This window comes from Oculina patagonica, chromosome 9 (assembly GCF_052425735.1).
Source record: "Oculina patagonica isolate OP01 chromosome 9, crgOcupat, whole genome shotgun sequence".
NCBI lineage: Eukaryota > Metazoa > Cnidaria > Anthozoa > Scleractinia > Oculinidae > Oculina > Oculina patagonica.
The window spans coordinates 31,223,522-31,245,429 of NC_135766.1; the positions used below are offsets into that span (position 1 = coordinate 31,223,522).

General features: G+C 36.0%; 2 protein-coding genes, 1 long non-coding RNA gene and 2 pseudogenes across 12 annotated transcripts in view; 1 reads left to right on the plus strand and 4 right to left on the minus strand.

The window, feature by feature from the left end:
• The window catches only part of LOC144664619 (uncharacterized), a 140,554-nt gene that overhangs the window by 22,757 nt on the left and 95,889 nt on the right, over window positions 1-21,908 (minus strand). The window lies entirely within an intron of this gene.
• On the plus strand, window positions 2,423-3,844 carry LOC144664770 (uncharacterized; annotated as a pseudogene).
• LOC144664854 (uncharacterized) lies at window positions 9,062-13,938 on the minus strand. Its single transcript, XR_013572865.1, has 3 exons — window positions 13,684-13,938; window positions 10,912-10,962; window positions 9,062-9,960 (listed from the first exon to the last, which is right to left on the minus strand). It is a non-coding gene; the product is annotated as an uncharacterized LOC144664854 (long non-coding RNA).
• The window catches only part of LOC144666689 (uncharacterized), an 88,959-nt pseudogene continuing 81,594 nt past the window's right edge, over window positions 14,544-21,908 (minus strand). Inside the window, exon 5 of the transcript XR_013573220.1 lies at window positions 14,544-15,078. The product of XR_013573220.1 is annotated as an uncharacterized LOC144666689 (transcript). The remainder of the gene's footprint in view (window positions 15,079-21,908) is intronic.
• Window positions 19,433-21,908, minus strand: part of LOC144664633 (uncharacterized) — a 30,037-nt gene continuing 27,561 nt past the window's right edge. For both annotated transcript variants that reach the window (XM_078525791.1, XM_078525790.1), the window contains exon 17: window positions 19,433-21,471. In XM_078525791.1, coding sequence (XP_078381917.1) covers window positions 21,209-21,471 — 263 coding nt within the window. In that variant the 3' untranslated portion in view covers window positions 19,433-21,208. The remainder of the gene's footprint in view (window positions 21,472-21,908) is intronic.

Here is a 21,908-nt window from a genome sequence, read left to right on the forward strand (position 1 = left end):
AAGGCAGAAATAAGTGGAGTGTTTTTTAAAAAAATCGCTTCTGTTGAAATATACTTGCCAAATATGCTTACCTACTTTAGAATGCTTCCATTTCTTAATTTTTCTTTTGTAAACGGTTTTTATTTCTTTTTTTCGCACCCATCATGATAAGTTGAACTTAACTCATTAATTCTCTATTTTACCTGCGACTGAACACAGCTGTTTCTAACAGCTTTAAAAGATTTCTTTTATACAGAGAAGAAGTACTGTAAAACAGCAGTTGTAGATGCAAATGTCATTTGTTGATTTATTCCTTCCCCTCGGTTATGACTAATAACAAACTGAATACTATTCACCAACTACTAACAATATCATAGTTCTCCGTCTTTCGGTCTTGTTGAGTGGTTGCTGTTTCTTTCAAAGCTTCTTGGATTTGTTGAATTTGCTGGGTGAACTTTGAATAAACTGTTTTCATGTCAAGGGCTACTGTCTCGATTCTCACGCAAAATGCAAACGTATCGCAGCAACAGATAAGACTGAAGAACCCTTGTGAAGTTTTTCGCTGAACTGTCACTGTGTTGATTCCATTGTTGACTCTCGTGCGCAGTTATCCATCGCGCTCTAAGTGCTTAGGAGACGCAACAGACGCGTTCCCTAAATATAATAAAGAAGCTAAAGAACACCAGCAGAGAATTATAATATCCGTATTTTCTCCTGACCTCAAAATTAATAATTGTGACATTCCACTGTTTGTGATGCTTTGCTGCTTAGTAGTCGGTAAGATTTGAGAAAAAAAGCAAGGTGAGGCTACGTCAGAAACCTCAAGACTTCAAAAAAACAAAACAAACAAACAAACAAACAAACAAACAAACAAAAAGAGAGAAACAGCACGTGCAAAGTGTCTTTCGTAAGGAAAAAACGCAAGCTAGGTCATCACTGAAGCGTCGGATCCAAATGTGACAAGAGCTTGCATTGAATTACTTGGGGAGGAAGTTTGCAACTGCCTTTGGTCAAACTCGAAGCCTTTTAATGAACCCGTACGTAGTTGTCGTTGTAATTAACGTACGCTATAGTGATAAGATAAAATCATTTTGACTGAAGGACGATCATTGTTGACATTTGATTCCTTATTAGCATAAATTATCGAAGATTTAATTTAGCTTGGCAAACTTTAAGATACGAAAAAACTAATAACGAAGACTAAAATAATTATTTAGTCAGTAAGATGTAAAGCGTATTGATCAGAACATGAAAATATGCGCTATATAAATTAGCAATTATTAAATTATTATTATTAGTTGCGGATATGACGAGGACTGTGAGATGACAATTTGCCACAAAACCTTAAAAATGTATGTAAATACTGTGATTCTCAGTTTTTCTTTTGAAGTATTGTAAAGATTTAAACTTTATTTCATATGCTTTTTTACTTGTGGTTTGTTTGACTGTTTGTTTGTACATCAGGTGAATTTGTTATTTTCGCTAATAAGAAACAGTTAGACAATGGTGTCGACGAAAAGCGTCACATTGAACGAAAAAATAAGAAATTGAACAAGAGTGTGTATTGCAGTTCGTTTAGTGGTTTATTGCAGTCCGTTTAGTGGGATTATTTTTCAGTAATTTAAAATAGAACACAATCTTTTTTCAACATTGTCCTTAAGTGTCAGTTGTTCTGCTAGCTCGTTAACAGCCATGTTAGGTGGCCAGTCTGTCTGATTAATTGCTCATGTCAAGCAAATATGGGCAAAAGTGAAGCCATTGGCTCTGTCTGTTTTGCTAGGAATGATTGGAGGAAAATATTTGATGAGCAAACGAAATTCAAAATTTTATAGAATTTGTGTTTGTTGGAAGACAAAAATAATAAAACATAGGAACATCCTCAGGGTCTTCTTTTTGAACTGCTTGAGAGCCAAGAGTCATTTTTTTGCTTTTTGAGAAGTTTGCATGTAGCGTGCGTTTGAGAAATCTCTCAGTTTCATGACTGCAATACCCGTTAAAATCTCTTAGATATAAACTATATTTACCATGCTTTTTACACTTGCGGTTTTTTTTGACTGTTTGTTTATACATCGGATGAAGTTTTAATTTTCGCTGATAAGAAAAAACAAAACGTATGATGTCAACGAAGATCGTCATATTCAAGGAAAATTTGAGCTTATATTGTAGTCAGCTTAACTGGGATAATTTTTCAGTAATTTAAAATAGCACCCAATCTTTTTTGCAACATTCTTCCTGTAGTGGCAGGTGTTTTGCTATTTCGTTAATAGCCATGTTAGGTGGCCAGTCTGTCTGTTTAATTGCACGTCAAGCAAATATGGACAAACGTGAAGTCATTGGCTCTGCCTGTTTACTTAGGAAGAGTGGGAGGAAAATATTTGATGAACAAACGGAAATTCAAAACTTTTATTATAGAATCTTGTGTTTACTTGAAAAACAAAAAGAAGAAAAACACACGCACGTCCTCAGAGCCTTGCTTTTGTTAAACGGCTTGAGAACGAAGACTCAGTATCTGTTGCTCTTTGAGACAGTTTTCCATGGAGCGTGCTTTTGAGAAGTCTCTCTGTCTTGGGACTGGTATACCCTTTTTATTGCTGTTAATAGTCATTTCTGTTCCCAATACCATCATCTTGATCGTTTTATACAGAAATCCTCTTCGCTGCTTTAGGAAAACATTCTCGGTATTTCTGGTTTTTATCGCTGCAGTAGATCTGTATGTTGGCCTTGTGGTTTGCTCTGCAGAAGCTACCACGCGGTTTTTGTGCGCTTTTGGTGACAGACAATTCCCTAAAGAAGGGGAGATTGCCAGAATATTGGGATACATTGGAGTCAACAGTTCCATTCTCCTGGTTACAGCAATGTCTGTGGATCGATTCGTATCTGTTGCTTATCCTCATTTCTATCTGCGTAAAGTCAAGCCAAGGAAACTCGTCTTCTGCAACACAATTATTGTTGTCTTTTCTTCGATTTTTGCCTTGCTTCAACTTGCTGGGATTTCAATGGATATTTATATTTTGATAGACATACATTTGCACACGACATTTCCCCTTGCAACGTCCACTCTGGCTTAGTTGGGAATATTCTTCGTTTTGAAAAAACGCTCTCGAGTTGACGTCCAAAGTCAAGCGTCCACTCTTGGAAACTCAACACTTCGCGATATGAGGCAACGAAAAGTTGCACAAATGGAGCGAAAATTTGCTACAACTTCGTTCATAATTTTGCTTGTTCTAGTTCTTTCCCTGGTTCCATATTTTATAGCAATTCTAATTGAAGCGAACTGTTCTGGTTGCCGTGGCCAAAAGTGGCTATTTGTGCTAAGAGAATCATCATTAGTGTTTCTTTTTCTTAATTCAACTGTAAATCCCTTCTTGACCACATTTCGTATCAACGAAGTGAAACATTCAGTGAAAATCGTCCTTGGGCTAAGGCGGCAAGAAAATTTAAACAGTTCTGGCAATTTTCTGCCTCCAACGTCATTAGGTAACGTTGTTTCTATTTGAACGCTAGATTAATTAATATTATTAATAAGGACAAAACTGCCTCTGGTCACTTTGTAATTGAGGTATTTTCGCTGTAAAGTAAAAAAAATAATGCGCAATGCATCACACAAACATTCAGTAAATAATAGTACAAATATAATAATACTGATTACAGAAAAAAAAAATCGTTCACTTCATGATATGCGGCAGTTAAAAATTTGCAGACTTAGTTTTTCAATTTACCATTTGAAGCAATTGCTCATGAAGCAAACTGTTCTAGTTACCGTGGTCGAAAGAAGCTTTCAGTTCAAACTGATGGCCAAAAATAACTTGTAATCCAGGGGAAATAATTATCTTCTAATTTTAAATTTAGAACACTTATGAAAGAAGCGCCATTAACAGTTAAGCTTAAGATATGTAACTTTTCGTGTCGAAAAAAATAAATAAATAAGAAAAAATAGTAAAGTCCTGGAAAATGATGTAAATTTGAGCAAGTCTCGTGAGGCTAACTTTGTTTTGTCGCCTCCAGAAACACAAGCGAGAAGCATATATAAACCTAAAGTCATTCGTAGAAGCGAAAGTGCAAACAACAACAACAAAGACAACGTACAACAAAACAAACAAACAAACAAAGTTTGACGAAAAAAGTCGAAAACTGAAAATTGTGCAAATTCACTCATGGACGGCCTAGAAACTGGTTCTGCACAAAAGAAGAAGCGAATTAGCCGAAAAAAAAAAACATTACATTTTTTGTGCCTACAGTAACCAAGTTATGTTTAGTCAAAATTAGTATTACAGCAGAAACTGAAAGATACATTTTATTCAAAGCTAAAAAGAGATTACTCTCAATAACTAATTGACATACACAAAACAGCCTAAAGCCATTTAACTTAATAGCTTTAAACATATGTGTAAACGGGTTGTTAGTTTAATAAATCTAAGAGAGCTCGTTGGGGTCCAAATTAAGTCTACAGTCAACATAAGAATTCTCCTAAATGGTTTTGGTACATCCCTTGCAGTAGAAGTTAGGAGAATTGCTTTGAACATAAAGACGATTGCTCAATGGTGATAATTTGATATTTTTTTTTCTTGACTGAGTGATGAAGTTTTTTTTTTCACCAGAGGGAATTTGATTTTGATTGACAATTGTTTTCAAAACTCAATAATTGTCGCAACTGGCAGAAGCTTTTCCCTCTATAATAATTTTCCAATATTGCTCGAGAGTTATCGTTAATAACAGTGTAGACAATACAAATGACCGGCTTAACCTGTAACACAACTCAAGGCGCCGTCCTAAAACTTCAGCACTATTTGTCATGAGTGGGAAAAAAATTTTTTACAATTTTTCCCCCTTTATAAGACTATTGTTATTGTTACTCTCAACGTCGCGACAAAGGGGGGCCCTTACATCGGCGGAATTTGAGAATGAAAAAAAAGACGTATTTTGGATTTTAAATACGCGGTCTGCTGGTCTGCACGCTGCTGGTAGGAGGTTGGAGGACTGGAATGGAAAAAAGGTATGGTTCAGGGACGGCCCAAAAAAAAAATCTAATATAATAATTTCGAAAATCGACCCGAAGTTGGCAAAACGAGTTTGCTACCAACAACTAGATGGGATTTTAGCCGAAGACGATTTGTTGGGTTACGATATAGTGTTAAAATGATATTTAGAACTACACAATGTTTTTCACAACTTGTTTATTGATAGCTGCACATTTTAAGTTTCAAGAATATTCAATAATGTTGTAAGAACTTATAATATCCCCTTTACACTAATTATTCTATGTTTCACTAAATTAAACAAGTGTAAAGACTCAAACTAAGGGTAGAAAATGAAAGCTATAAATTTAACTAAGGTGCAATTATTTTAAACTTTCTATATAATTAACTTAAAACCTTACATGAGCAAAACACCTCTAAACAAAGTTCAACTAAATAGCTTTTAAACATGTTCAAAACCGTAACTAGCAAGAGGCAAGACGAGGCACTTGTCTCGTCTAGATTTTAACCCAAAATTAAAAACAAGATATGTTTTAGTAAAGAAAATAATCCCCAGTTGAACAAAATTGATTTACTTTCAATAAATACATTATAAAAAATGTATAAAAAAGTGTTTCAGAGCTTAAAGATTTCTAAATTTTCTGGAGGGCGTGCCCCTAGAACCTTCTAGTAAGATGTTGCCTCGTCTATGCCAAAAGTTTGGTTACGGCCCTGATGTTGGTACGGTTTCTTGATGTTGCAAGTGGCATGGTAACTAAATGACGTGAAATAAGGGATTCAAAAGACAATTAACATTACCCAAACCACAGCGCAATAATGATGCTATAGTTTTTGAAACACCATGCAAGATATCATCAGTTGACACGTTTAATCCTAGGAGCAAACGAATAGCTAGAATAATGAATACAATCAAAACAATCATTGGACAAGGTCAAGTATGATAAAGAGAGTTACAGAGCGGATAACACAGACCAAGGCCTTGATAATTTTGCTAACATGTGAAAACCAAATCCAATAATTGTTTGTTGTCCTTAGATGTTATGAAATGATACACTGCCATCTGAAAAAAATCGAGATGGTATCGGTATTTTGCAATATTAAAGCCATAATACATTCTCAAACTCATAAATAGTTCATCAAGTTAAAACAAAGGAAATCATAACCGTGTAGGAGGTTAGGATACCTGTCTTAATGAGCATAGATTTTTACAATTTTATCTTCTCACTTACTCCGTAGTTTTTGTTCCGATGAAAAAGAAATATCAAACGCTCGAGAGTGTTTGATCGGCTATCCAAACATCTCAAATTTCGCTCGTGGTTGATATCTTACATGATACACTGCTGCCACTCTAAAAAACAAGCTTAACAGTTTTCTCATAATGCATGGTCAGCCAAGGAAAAGTACAAAGCTGTCACTCAACTGCACGTTTGTTTATTTACTGTTCTTTGATAGACTGAAAAACTTTAAGATGCAACAGAAAGATGACAAAATGCTTGATAAATCGCATTGAAAACTGCCTCAGATGGCAAAAGCATATCATTCCATAGCATATATATTAGAAATAAATTTAGTTACCCGTACCCGAACAGGCAGAGGACCGGCAAAAGTGGAGAACCCTGCCGGGAAGCCCTATGTGCCACCAGGCACTCTGGGTCCTGAAGAAGAAAAATACCCGAGTACCAAACTGATGCGCGCATACTGTTGAACTCCGGTTATAAACCCTGGGCTTATACATCGTAAGGCGATTGGGGTGGGCTTATAAATAAGCGGAGGGGTTATATTCGGGGGGTGGGGAGTGCTTATAAGTGAAATTAAAAAAAAAAACAAGCCACAAAAGTGTTGATCGCAATACGTTTTCAAGTAAAAGACGCCATAACAAAGCAACATTTATCCCTGTTTAGTACTGTCACCCACCAGAGGGGGCGTATCTCTTGGGGGGGGGGGGTTTAAAGGGCTATAACCGGGTGTATATGAGGCTAAAAACAGCCTTATAAGTGGGGGGCTTATAGCCGGAATTTTAAGGTATTCAGGTAACTCATGTAAATTTGCGTCATAACAACCTTACCAGGTAAAATGGCAACTATATTTTTTACCCATAACATGAACCGCAAACATAACAGTTAAGTTCGTTTTTGAACAAGATGCACCGGAAACCTTAAGAAACAAAATTAATATATAGATTTAGGCAAGCCTAAAAGCGGAGCTCCCAGTTATTTCCCCTTAATAATTTTTTAGACTGTTTTTTATTCATGTTATTTTCTTTATATACGATACGTATCCCTTTTCACCATGAACAACAGCACCAAATAAGAGTTAAAAAATCGATCAATCAAAAATATCATTAGTAGTCTATGCATAACCTTGGTTCTAAAGATACACTCGCAACTCTCAAAGTTAAACAAGAACAAAGAAAGGGTTGCTCTAGAACATATCCATACCCCTATCATAACTGGTATGTTACAGCTGTACATAACACAACTGGAACGTTTTGCATGTAGCTTCCCCCCTCCCCCAAATGGGGGCCCTATACGATGGAATGGTGACAATGACAGTCTTATTATTGCCTAAGGGACCGGTCATTATTTATGTAGAGGGGGGAGGGGGAGGGAAAAAATATGTTGGAAAGATCAAAATTTCGGTAAGGCCACCCCCAGGCCATGTAAGTAGCAAGTGACCCCTGCTTCTTTATTATATTTACGTGATGACCCCCCCCCCCCCCCTTCACCTCATATCTCCCTTTATATGCCTTAAGTAATTATTAAATGCATGTTACATACAATCTTAATTGCACACTTGTTCTGGATACTCTTTCAGCAATCAGGACAACTCGGACTAATATTAATCCGCGGATTATAATAATAATAGATTATAATAGGATTATTATAATCCAGTAATAGATTATTATAATCCAGTAATAGATTATTATGATCCAATAATATATTATTATAATCCAGTAATAGATTAAGGCACGGCAAAAAATTGGAAGGATTAGATTATTATTAATATTATAATCTGGATTAATATTAATCTCTATTATAATCCCGATAAAAGCCCGTGAATGTTCAGATAACAGCAAATCGAAAGATACGTTTATTTAAAATATTGTTTAGTAGCTCATTAAACAAATTGCAAACAGTTACTGTTATCAGCAGACGCACTTATTAAAAAATATCTTTATATTTTACTGATCTTCAGACTGTGCCGTTAGATGCGGGTGAAATACAGTTTAAACTATGTTAATGGATGACGGTTGGAACGATCCTGTCTCTGTTCCAACCGTCCTCCATGAACGTAGTTTAAATTGTATTTCACCTGCATCTAACGGCACAGTCTGATGATCGCTTCGTGTGTGAAACTCTGAGTAACTGTCCGTGAAGTTTCTATCTTTAATTATAGTATTCCGCTCTGCATGTATTTGCATCGAGCACTTCTACGATTGTGTGAAACCTTTTACATTTATCTTTGTTAATTTTACTGATCAGATATCTGTTATATTTAGATACCAAGCAAAAGGGTCCAAGAATGCATAAGATATTGATAAGGCCGCCTTAGATCAATCTTCGGAAGCTCTTCGGATTGCGTTGTTGAGATTTATTATTAAGATTAATATTAATCCGATTAATATTAATCTTACATAAGATTAATATCAATCTTACATAAGATTAATATTAATCTTAATAGATTAAGGCACGGCTCAAACCTCAGTAATAGATTATAATAATCTATTACTGGATTATAATAATCTATTACTAGATTTTAATAATCTATTACTGGATTATAATAATCATTAGGATTAATATTAATCCGATTAATATTAATCCGAGTTGTCCTGAGCAATAGGGCAAATTTTGGATGAGTTATGTGTATAGCAAAAATACCTCAATTATTAACTCCTTAACTTTGGAAGTGATAGTTTTTACAAATTATGCTCTCATGGTGAACACAAATGTAATACCGGTAACCATGCAAAATATAATTCTTTTCCAATGATTTTCCTTAAGTGTAAAAGAACTACTTTCTTGTTGTTATATCATGTGTTATTACTTCTTGGGCTATTGCAGTGATAATCATTTTGTAAAAAGAAATAATTGCAGTCAAACCAGATATTAAAGCAGATAGGTCTGGATTCTTTATTTAACTAAAACTTGAGATAACAATGGAGTTTAGAGTGCAAACAGTATTTCTGTAAAATACAAATCACTAAAGTTGTACATAATAGTGGAGTTTAAACAAAAGAAAACAATAGAAATTATAGCATAAAATTGTACAATTTAGCGTCACTGTTTCACTTATAGTGTTTGCACTCTTCTATTTAACTGTTTTACCCAACTCAAACTGCTGATCCCCCTAAATCTTTATAAAATATTTTAGCCCCCCCCCTCCCCTCTTGCCACTCTGAAATAGCCTTGACCCCCCCCCTCTTCATAAATAATGACTGGTCCCTAACACCAAAAATAACAGCTTCCTGCTAGCAAACTCAGTAAAAGGTAGTGGCAAGCAAAATATTGACATTCCAGATGTCATTCTGCCAAATAGGGTCCCCAAAACGATAACACCTTTTTCCTTTACGAGTCCCTTTGCCCTTAGCTTTATTACATGTAAACTTAGCAAAAATTCTGGAGAGGCATTAATACTGTTTGTTACATGTAGTTCTAAACTCAGGTATAGATTGCTTGGCAAAAATTTTACCATGCCATTTTATCATTTTACCAGGCATTAAGAGATTGATGAAATGTGTATCTCATTATCATAATTATTGTTCTTTGCAGTGTGGGCACTGGGAATTAAATGTTTAGGTAGCATGATGATTTTTTTATGTACATGATTGTACCTTATCTGGCTTTATTTCATCAACTTTAAAATTACACCTGTCCTTATAAATAAATTGTATTCTACAGACAGTACATTTGTACATGCAATGAAGAATAAAATATAATAATCTGATTGTTCATTTATCTCTTTCTGTGTCTGCAACTCTGTGGAAATTCTGCTACCCGTGTTAACCCTGAAAAAGGCAAAAAAGACATAAGATTTGTTGATGATCATTGGCATCAAATGAATGTTTATAATTTTAAATTAGCTTAAATTGTTCAGAACACTCTGCAGATGCATAAAAAAGAGATATATTTTTCCAATTTTTGCCTGGGCCAGGGACTGTGTTGGGGGATATGTTCAGAAACAAAAAAATCCTTTGACCTACTGAAGGCATAAATAGTGCTATCAAAAAGACCTGGCATATAACTAAGCTTTGGTGGGTGTTTTGGGGTCAATCACTGGCTAAAATTCATGATTTCCCTATTAAATGAGGTGTCTTAAGACTCTTACATGTATATTGCTCTCTGACAGGTGCTGTTGAAAGCACTGTGATTAATTCCACGAAAGCTTACATATTCTCCCCTTTCTTAGAAAACACTACGCTGGCTCATCAACAAGCCCAACTGTGAAATTTCAGCTGAGTTAAAATTCTATTTCTTTATTCGCCTAGTACCACAACAAGACAATTTATGTTAGGTTAGGGCTTAAGCTTACATGTAGATATTAAGATTAGCTGTTAACAAGCGGAATTTGAACAGGTCAATTTGCACTTCTCCCACAAAATAATTACAAGTATTTCAGTAATTTGTCGGGTCAGGTAGCAGATCTTGTTGGGTTTTTTTGCCCTCCTACCCCTCCCCCCATCCCCTCTTTTCTTGAACAATGAAAACATTACATTTTGTATGTATATTTACATGTGCGGTTACATGTAAATTGTGTATATTAAATTCCAAAATAGGAACCATGATTTTAAGGAAACATAAACTTACCAAGCAGTTAAAACACTTATCATTTTTCAAACCCCAAAATTTTACACTTAAAAAACAAGTTTCATGCTCTAATGTAGATTCACATAAACTAAACTCTGTCATAGAGCATTTAGAGAAACAAAGGTATAAACTGACACTAATGTAATGCTTACCTTCATCATCACAGACATTAACTGCACCCCTTGAATTCCTGTTTTCCCTCACTAAAAACAAAATGTACACAATATCAAAAACCCATAAAAGGTATGGAAATCCTAATATAGCAAGTTTTAGAAATGAAACAGATTTGCTTATATGAAATTAATGATAAACTCAAACTGCCTCTTACAACCTCCATAAATACCGGTCACTCAATTAACCTCGCAAACCTTGATGTACATTTGAATGTAAATGTATTTTAAATTTGCTTTAAATGATATTTTCCTCATTGCAGACAGGCACATTTTAAACTTTTTTTTATTTCAGGATCGAAAACTAACCTGCTACTCTTGTAGAAAAAATAATTCAGGCAAAAATATCTGATTAGTCACTGCTTTAGGCTGGAAAACTTTGAAAGGATTAAAAAATTGTACCAGTCACAACCATCAAGATAGCAATGCTAATAGCCACAATTCCCCTCTGGTTGTCCGGGGCAAGTAGATTTTCCTGTCAAGCAATTAATTTTTCATGCCTGCTTGCATAATGGGTAAAGGCCCAGGCATATCATGATCATCTGACTACAAGTTAATTATACAGTCACAAGTTTGCTAATACATAGTGTCACATGCACTGTCCTAGGCCAACAAAATTTGAGAGCTGCTTGTTGACCACAGGGCAAACTCGAATTTTTTTCCAAGTCCTTATCCTATATTATAACTGATCAATTTGGTTGTTATAACATAAAAAAGTTCATGATCTTACACATAACATATTAGTGCTTTTTTCTCTATTGTAATTTACAAGAATCCAGGCGTAGTCAATCGATAGAAATTGATATCTCAAATCTGTCGATACAATCGATATCTATTGATATGAATCACAAATTGATAATCGGTAATCGATAACAATAGAACTCACAGAAAAAAATATTATCGATTGTTATTGATTGAGAAAATCGATAAAAATCGATACTACCGAAACAGGTAGAGCGCAAATTCAAAAACATGCGCAACGGTTGTTTTCGGCGACAAACGGCAACGATCTGCGTCACGTGGCTTTGCTTGTCAAATGAAAAAGGTAAACGCACATGGTTACATTCCTTTGCGTTCTGAATTCGTTGTTTGTGCCAAAAACAACCATTACGAATGTTTTGGAATTTGCGCTATACCTGTTTCGGTAGTATGTGGTCCTCGGGCCGCCATCAGCAATAATCATGTCGATTATACTGCCTCTTAGGCTGTCATCGATTGGTTTTCCTGATATAAATGTCCTGCCTTTGCTGTTTACAGAGAACACCATCATCGAAAGCTTCATTAAATGTTGAATGAAACGTTCAGGAATGTGACTGTGTATGTTGTGGTTTAATTTTGTTTTTGGTTTAAAATTTTTCAAACCAGTTTGGTTTTTATTTTTCATTGTCTCCTATTCATTATCATAATCTGAAACAAAGGGAAATAAAAATCAAACTGGTTTGAAAAATTTTAAACCAAAGATAAAATTAAACCACAACATGTACGTTCACCTTTTTTCATTTGACAAGCACAGCCACGTGACACAGATCGTTGCCGTTTGGCGCCAAAAATAACCGTTACGAATGTTTTTGAATTCGCGTTCTACCTGTTTTGGTAGTAGCAATCGACAGTAATCAATAACAATCACTTATACCAAGGAGCCCCTGGAGGTGTAAATGTATATTCATTTTAAGGTGATTCCCTAGTATTACATTGCGCATCCTTGCTTACTGCGCAGAATTTTACGCGTAATAAGCATGCACGCGCAGATAAACAAAATGGTGGCTTTTTTCTATGCCGCTTGGCTCGCGCGAGAGAGAAATCATCATTTTCTCGTAAACGAGTTCGGTGACCTAGATCATTTTTTCTGTTAGTTCGAAAGTAGCGATCAAATTCTTTCTATAAAAAAAAAAAACAGATCAATTTCTATGGCAGAATAATACATTATCACCGAAAAGATGCACTTTCAGCAGTATTCGCAAAAAAAAATATAAAGGAAATATAAGGAATTATATGGTAAATACAAGGTCTTCCTGCTCCTAAACGAATTCGGTGACCCCCCTTTTTTAATTCAAAATTTAACTTCCCTTAAGGTAAACAAACAACTGGCAAAGTTTAGTTGGAAATCTATGAGCAGTTCTATTTCTAGGGAATTACCTTAAAGATATTAGATGGCGTTAGTATTAAGTAAAACAATACAAAGATTGATATTGATTGCTATGGATTGTTATCGATTATTGGTTTATCGATTGTCTATGCCTGGAAAAATATGAATAAAATTATCAATTTATTCCCAAAACGGCTGTTATCAGATTACATGTATAAATACAAAACTTTCACAAAACATTTTCACTCACTAAAATAAGGAAAACTAAGCAAAGTTCTGAGTAAAAAATAGTATAGGTCATTGAGAAAACTATATTTCGCTAAGGCTAAGCAATGTCCCCTATTGTGTCTGACTCGAACACATTCTTACAAATTTGCAAATACACTTGTAAATTTTGATCTTGTAGTGTAACCGGAAATTTGCTGCGTGTTGTCTTCCTCCTACTTCGGTGATTCAATTACAGGATAAACAAATTTATCGCAGTAGAAGCTGTCTGCTTTGAATACAACTCGTGTTTAAGACAAAACGAATTTCAATAAGGTTGTATGCCCTTGTTCTGACATACAGGTTACACGAACGAGTGCTATTAGATGGAAAGCTTGTTATCTAAATAACAAAAACTTTTCTAATCTGTTAAAAAAGGAACATCAATAATAAGCTTAGCTTACCTTGTTTTCGTAACGGGATTTTGTCTTTGATCGTCCTTGCTTTAAACTCAACAAGTAGCTTGGAAGATTTACGTCCATTTCGATCGCTCACAATCTGTTTTCTTTGGCTGCTATCCCGGGATAAACGAGGAATACATCCAGAAATAATTTATCGGTAATAAACTGTCGTGTGCTTTATAATCGCGGATCCCTCTCGGTGAACTCATTCGTACGCTTGGTAAATCGGCATGTTGTGAGTTTGTTTCCTGACTTTTAACTCTGTTCAAAACGAGCAGGGGACTGGGTACGAATATTCAATATCGATTGCACTGAAAAACTGGGCCCGTCATCTGAAAGAGCATCCAAAAATTAGTAACTCAACCAAATTTGAGAGTTATTGGTTTAAACGCAAAGGCATGGAACTCTTTTAAAAGTCGTTAAAATAAGAGAGCTTAGTATGGCTGGATGGACAGCTGTCCCTCCAATCCATACTAAGCTCTCTTATTTTAGCAATTTCTAAAAGTGAACCATACCTATGCGTTTAAACCAATAACTCTCAAATTTGGTTGAGTTACTAATTTTTGGATGCTCTTTCAGATGACGGGCCCAGTTTTTCAATGCAATCGATATTGAATATTCGTACCCAGTCCCCTGCTCGTTTTGAACATGGCTAATTAGTAATGATTTTTCCCGCCAAAAGACGCGGGTTGCCACCGCGGGTTGCAGCTCGTTCCCAGGCCTAATCCGTGCGTACGTACTATCGGTCGACGTACGCGACAACCAAAATTTCTCGGTTCGATAGGATACCATTTGCCTGCCTATGGGGCTCCGCACAAGGCGCCTTCGGCGCCTTTTGAGCTCCGCTATCAGAATGTGCAAATGACACGTGGAAAAAGGAATGCTGTATAATGTCCTATTAATGACAAGCTCCAGCTAGTAATGAAGGTTTGTTATAGTTTTGATTATAGTTGACCTAATTAACCTCGGTTCTAAAACACATCAATGTTACGAGATTCTAAACATCTGGGGAATGTAAATCTAGGAAGGTAGGCGACAAGTATCACAGTTAATATTACTACACTAATGTAATGGTCACCTGACCATGACCGGCCGTTTTATAGCAGCATTCATTTTGCTGATTTTTCCCGACGTTGTAAGATCCTCCCCCTCCTCACCAGGAGTCACCTTTATTATCTCCACTGCTTCCACCAGAGTATCCTCCTCCACCTCCACCTCCTCCTCCCGATCCTGAAGTACCACCGCCACCACCAAATCCTCCGACAGGATTGTTCCACACGGCTCTTCCACCCACTCCTCCCTGAAGAAATCTCTTGCCGCCTTCTCCGCCTTTTCCCGTGGAGCCGCCAAACATTTTTGAACTTCTTCCATTGGAAAGAAAACCTCCACCACCACCACCTAAAAATAAATGTTTTGTAATCATTACTAAGATTATTTTGTTATTAGTCTTTATAAACCAAATCTTTGTTTAAACAAATTTAAGTAATAACATATAAGGCATTCACCTCATTATGTGTAAAGGGTGTGAGTCGATCCTATGTCTACTACGGGTGTAGTTTTGATAGGAGCCTGGTTTTGCCAAGCCTAACGTCTAGTACATAGGATGTTTTATGATATAACGCAAAATAGAATCAGCTTATAAATATTTATACTTAGCTTTTAGCAAGCTCCTGGATTCTACTTGGCCAAGATGCACCCTAGGGAAATCCGGATTGCTTGTAATATTTTTTACTGACCACTTTCGGCGGGAGAGAAGGCGCTAGACGAGGCTTGAAAGACATTCACGACGGCCATGACCCTTGTTGACTGTTCTCCGGCTTGACAAGAGAATAGTAATTTCTAGTTGAAGAAATCGCCTTGTTCTTTATTAGTCGTTCATTCACATTACATAATCTCGGGCAAACGAAGGCATGTTTTCTCCACCATACAAATAATGTTTTTGTGAGGTTCATGCTTTTTGCTGTACTGTCGGTTTTAGCCGCGGTTTGGAGACCACAGGACCTTGAAGCCGAGTCGGTAGAGTGGCCATATTCCGGTAGAGGCAATCCGTTCTGTGTGTGCATATCAAGTTCCTCAGTTGCTGGACCGAATACCTGTTCAGTAGTGCGAAGCCTTCGACAGATCGTCCGCATATTTATCTTCGAACGACAGAATAAAATGTGTAAAACCGGAACGTAGTTCGCGGGCAGATACCAGGATAACTCATAATTATAAAGTACTGATGGAGCGATGTTGAAGCAAAAAACAATCGAAGGATATCACAGCAATAATAATTATTGTGAAAATTCTTCTATATTATTTCTAACATCCTAAAGAAGAAATTCTCTAATCCAACAACACATGCCATCACTTCACCAGAAGAACTTGTCCATATGTTTTTTAAATGGGCTGCGCCTCAGGAGCATTCCAACATTCAAGTTATTAATAAACCCCACAAGACATTACAACAAGAATTCCCATCCCCTAAATTTAGACCACAAGTCGAACAACAACCAAATGTGGCGAAAAAATTCCTTGTGCTGATTGTGATTGGTGCTATGTGGGTGAAACCGGCCGTTGTTTTGAAACCCGCAAACAAGAACATATCAGGAATGTAAAAACCTGTGCGAATGGCTCAAACATTGCAAAACATGCGTGGTCATTCGACCATCGCATAAATTTTGAAAACTCTAGTGTTATTGACAAAGGCTCTTTTCGTATTAGAAAAACTTTGGAAGCTTGGCACACCTCTGCTACTAAGCATGCTGACAATAACTCAAAGCCCATTCCAAGCCAATATTGTATTCTTTTTAAAAAATAGCCTCTTAATTAGCACATTTTTACTTCGCTTTTGTTTTTCATTATTTTCTTTTTATCACACCTTTCTTGTATATATTTTATCCATTTTGTATTCAATTTTTTATCCGTCGAAGGCTGTAGAGCAACAGCCGAAAGCTCATTGTTTTTAATATTTTTAGCCAGTGAACGTTTGTTTTTATTATGTCTAATCCTGGCTGTGCTTCAATCTTTAAAATAAAACATGATCTATATAAAAAGGCCTCTCTAGATCTTGATAATTTTAAAAAATAAAATATTAATTACGTAATTTACAATTTACTTTGGATTAAAAAATAAAATATGGTGAATATAAAAAGGCCTCTCTAAAAAGTAATGTTTTAAGTTCTTTTTTAAAAACGTCAAGTGATTTAATAAGTTTAAGTTTCTTTGGAAGCGCATTCCATAGTCTGGGAGCGGCCTTTAAGTTTGCTTTCGGTACAACCAACAGATTCATTGACGATGATCTAAGTTGCCTGGTCGGAGTAAAGTGCTGGAGTAGATTAACTAAGTATTGTGGTGCCATGCCATTCAGCGCTTTATACGTAAGGAGTAGTATATTATATTTGATTCGTTGCCGGATTGGGAGCCAATGTAATCTACGAAGAACAGGTGTTATGCACAATCAATGACAAAGAAATTGTGGTTATTTTCTTGATGTCGCTGGTTCCCATAGCAACGGTATAACCTGTTAAATACAGCCTTAATTTTAGCTGTAAGTGCTTATAACTCAAACACGAGTCCGTTGATCCCCATTTTTTATTATTAAATTAATGATCACCATGTAAAGATAAAACCTTTTGCAAAGTTAAAAAAAAAATCTCTGGAGCGGTTTCAGAGCCACCTTAAATGTTAAAAAATATAAGGTGGTTTGAAACCGCTACAGATAATTTTTTTGAACTTTGCAAAAATATGTTTCTTTACATGGTGATAAAGCTTTAAAGGTGGTTGAGGTCTATCTTTAAATAACATCCCAACATCACATTTAAAGGAACTGTTAAGATCGGCCGAGGAGTAGTAAAGAAAACACAACAAGAAACATATCAGTTGAGAGCAAAAGGCTCCTACATTTTGCCTGAATACTTCTTATTTCATATAACCTCGATAGAAAGAATAGGGATTCTAGTTTTTTTTCTTGTTTGTGTTGTATAGCTAACGGGCCATGAACCTCGCCAGATTCACCCCTCTGATTTTGACAGATAGTGACAATATGCCATTGGCACAAAGCCCCACTGGGGTCATGGTGCAATGCCCCTCAACAGACCGGTTAAACGTAGTATGTTTATATCCCAGGGTATGGTCTGACAGAGCCGACCCACAGATATCGATAGCAGAATCTTGGGTTGGACATGGTCCGCCATATGCTGAGACTGCTGTCTCAACACAAACAACAAAACCCCTCCCAAACACAATACCCAACACCCCCAACCCACCACCCCTCCGTAAAATAAAATATGGCATTGAAAACTGCGCGCGCTCACAATGCAATTTTCAAGTAAAGGCACACGCGCGTACAGGCAGCTGACGCGAGCCCACAAAATAATACGACAACATGTCAAGGGCTCTTCAGCGCCTGGCTCTTATCTTTTCGCTGGTAAGTTTTTTTTTTGCTGTGTAAGGAATTTATTTTTTAGAAAAATAGGCTTTTAAAAATGCATGTAACTTAGTTGTGAAGAGTTTTAGGTCTATTTAACTTGCCGTTTATGTAATCTTATCGTCAGGATTTTAAAGCGCAAATAACGAACTTTAAGTTTATCAAGTCACGGACACTGGACTTTTCCTTATTGGAAATATGTTTATAAGATAAGCTTTATTTCGGTTTAGATTGATAACTGTCGGCTCAGGCACGTAGGGCCAGCTGTGGTACCGCAGTTTGAAACGTGGTCAGAGAGATTCACGCTGGGTTGGTTTTTCGTTGTATATATAGTTCGTTACAGAACGGATACCAAGAATTATGAAACGTCTTCTCGCGCGCGCTTTCACCCTACGTTCGTCCACATAATCATGCATGAACTCTCTAACTGGTCTGTCACTGTGCCCTTGACGAGAATGACAGGCTTCCTGAGTGCAGACATGCGTGTTTTTTCTTTATCAATCTATACCGATAACTATTCTCTTAGTGAGCTCACTAGGCTATTATCACTCTTATCTGTACTTTTTATAGGCTTTTGTTGATTAATCTTCGAATTATTTAAATCATATTTTTAACACCAACGTAATTAAGATCAGCATGATAATTATTATTTGTTTTTGCCGCGAAAATGTTATTTTTTACCTGAAAGTGAGACTTGGCGGAGTTTTGACGATCTGAACACAACTCAACGAGGATACTTGCGTCAACGAAAAGCCACTGTTGCGGTGCGTACAAAAGCATTGTTTCGAAAGAATTGTTAGGGAAGATATACCAGTAATCGCTCCCAGAACAAATGGACATATCACAGCCTCCGTTTTAGCTAGTATAAAAAACCGTTATAGCAAATATATAAAATCGCTTTTTATATAGCCATTATCGCGCAAAAAAATAAAAAAAAAATCATCTAAAATCAAATGCCATTCCCCACCAAAAAACAAATAACAAACATACTCTAGCATACATCAGCAGGCTAGTATAAAAAAAAAAAAAACAGGATCATTTTCCGCGACATTCGGCCTGATTTTGACAAATCAAGAAGGGAACAATCCATTCTGATCCCACTTTATATTTTTTTCATTATTCGTGCATTTATTTTCTCGGTTTCATGAGTATTACTCGCTAGAGGCCTAACACGCTTCATAACCCCTGATAATACCGAGGGTAAATAAAGTTTTCAATCATTCATTTCATTGATTGGTTTACTGCGTAATGGTGTAAAAATAAATTACTCGCCGTGCAACCACTTTTTGTCCAATGATCTATTACAGAACAAAGTTAACACGTAACAAACAACCAATGTACTGGACAACGTGTTTATTGAAAGCTGCACACTAAGTTTCCAGTATCACCTATAATGTAAGGGCTTATAATATTCCGTTACAAAAACTAACTTAAACTGACCTATTGCAGTTATCAATTCATTAATAGCTGTACACAAAGTTTCCAGTATATGCAATTATTATACATTGTAGTACCATACTGTCTTCTCATTGGCTAAAAGTCTACAGCTAATTCTGGGAATCAGCCCAACCTACAGATTAGTGAATAATCTGCGCAATGCATGATTTCCAAGAGCAATGTGTCAGGCATCTGGCGACGAAGGAAATTCAATTTCGTCAATTCGCTTTTTCAACTGAGAAATAATTTGACCCAAGTTTAAAAATTACTGGACAATAAAGTCTCAGAAAACACAAAGTGACTAACAAAAATTGGGAAGGAACTACGAAATACTTTGAGGAAAAAGCATTCAGTCGGAATTTGCACAAGTTTTGAAACAGGTAGAATTCGTTTTTCATTATTTTCTTTATCAGAAAAAACAATGTATAATAAAACAATTATTAGATTCGGTTTTTGTGATATCCAGAATAATCAAGGTCTCGGTAAGTGTTATCAGCCTCAGTCTTCGCCTTCGGCTGATAACACTTACCTTGACCTTGATTGTTCTGGATATCACAAAAACCTCATCCAATAATTGTTTATTATGCTGTAAGAGCTTGTAATATCCTGTTTGCACCAACTTACTAAACCTAACCAATGTCTAGTTAATAATATAAAATATTGTTGCAAGCAAACTTTTACCAAAATTTAGTTGAAATAATCAAGCTTTTTTTATATATACCATGTTCATCTATTTTAAGTATGTAAGAACACATTTACCTTAGGTGTAAACCTATTGTCAGATAATGCCAGATAATGAATAGAATCTCAAAAAAAAGATAGCTGCCCAAAAAGTTTTCTGCACTAATGCTGTAAGAGGCTATAATATCCCGTTTAAAACAATTCACTTACTGACCTAACTTATGTTTAGCTAAAACATTTTTAAATGTCAAATTAGCAGCTGAAACTGAAAGCAAAATCTTACCAAAATAACTCGAAATAATCTAGAATATAATGTCAAATTACAGTGTACAGGTGCGTTTACACGACAGAGAAGTTTTGGTACGGACCCGTCAGAAAATTTAAAATTCACCCTTTTAAAAGCTCTATAACCGATTCTGACATTTTCTCGGGCATTGCAAACCATTTTGTGAGAACCAAGGAAGTCGCATACGTTGAAAGACTACATGTTGGCATTTGGTTTGCCTGAAACGTTTGATAAACCATCAGAAAAATGACACAGTAGTGGCTGTCAAAACTCAATAAAATCTTTCGTGAATGACAACAAATTCCTTTGTACGAGAAAGCAATAAAATCGAAATATTTTTTTCCGAATCCGTACCTGGAACACACATACCAAACTAATGCAGGCCTCTAAACCTATTCACAACTAAGCGATATATATTTGCATTAGAGGAACAGGAGGATGCCTCTAAACACGGTTGATATTTTTGTTTTGTTTTTAGTATAAAGCAGCGCGGATTTTTTTTAACCAAAGTCAAAGGAATCACAACTGAGAAATAACAGTTATCACACGCGTAATTATGAATTAATCGGAACACAAAGCAAACACTTCATTATATCCTCAGTTACGATTCTGTTCTAAATGTACCTTGAAATCATCATGAAAAAAAAAACCTAATAAAAAGTGTTTATCATTTCATGGTTAAGATGAGTTAAGAGGGCAGTAAAAAGTGCAGTTCTTTAAAAATTGACCGGTCTCATCTTCATTTCAGTTCTTTTAAGTGAGTTATGATTTTGCTTCCAATGATACCAGTTAACACTCGTTACATCATTGTATTCACTCTGACGATAGATACCATTCAGGCTACTGTGGTAACAACCGTAGTACCACCAGGCTCCTTTGTATTCCACAGCACAGTTACTGCTCGACCTGTAGTCGTTATCCTGATCTTTTGTTGTGAATGGATAACTATTATGATAAGTCAGCGAGTCTCCAGCGGTTCCTAAACCAAATAAAGCAGAAAGCTATGGATAAAATATTGCATTTCACCACTACAAAAGGGTAAGGAACTGTCAAGAAAACTGAAAGCCAAAATGGGTAGCAAAAAAAACGTACCTCAGTAGTTATCGACAATGTTCTAATTCCCTCAAACTTCCCTTAAAGGTCAAATGAACAGAAATTATGATTTTTGTTATTTTTTGCCCATGTGTTTATTAAGAGCAATAAACATATCCCAAAGTTTCAAAGCAATCGGTCATTACATCGCAGAGATATTGCAAGTTGAAAAATGCTTTTTTTAGGCTGTCATAATCGTAGAGTGCTCGGAAAAATTGTCGGAAATAAAAACTTGTGACGTCATAATTGGTGTTTTCGAAGACGACCGCAGACCGATTCCGCAGACGGCGTCTTAAAATCTAAATAAATGTGCGGTTTAGTGAC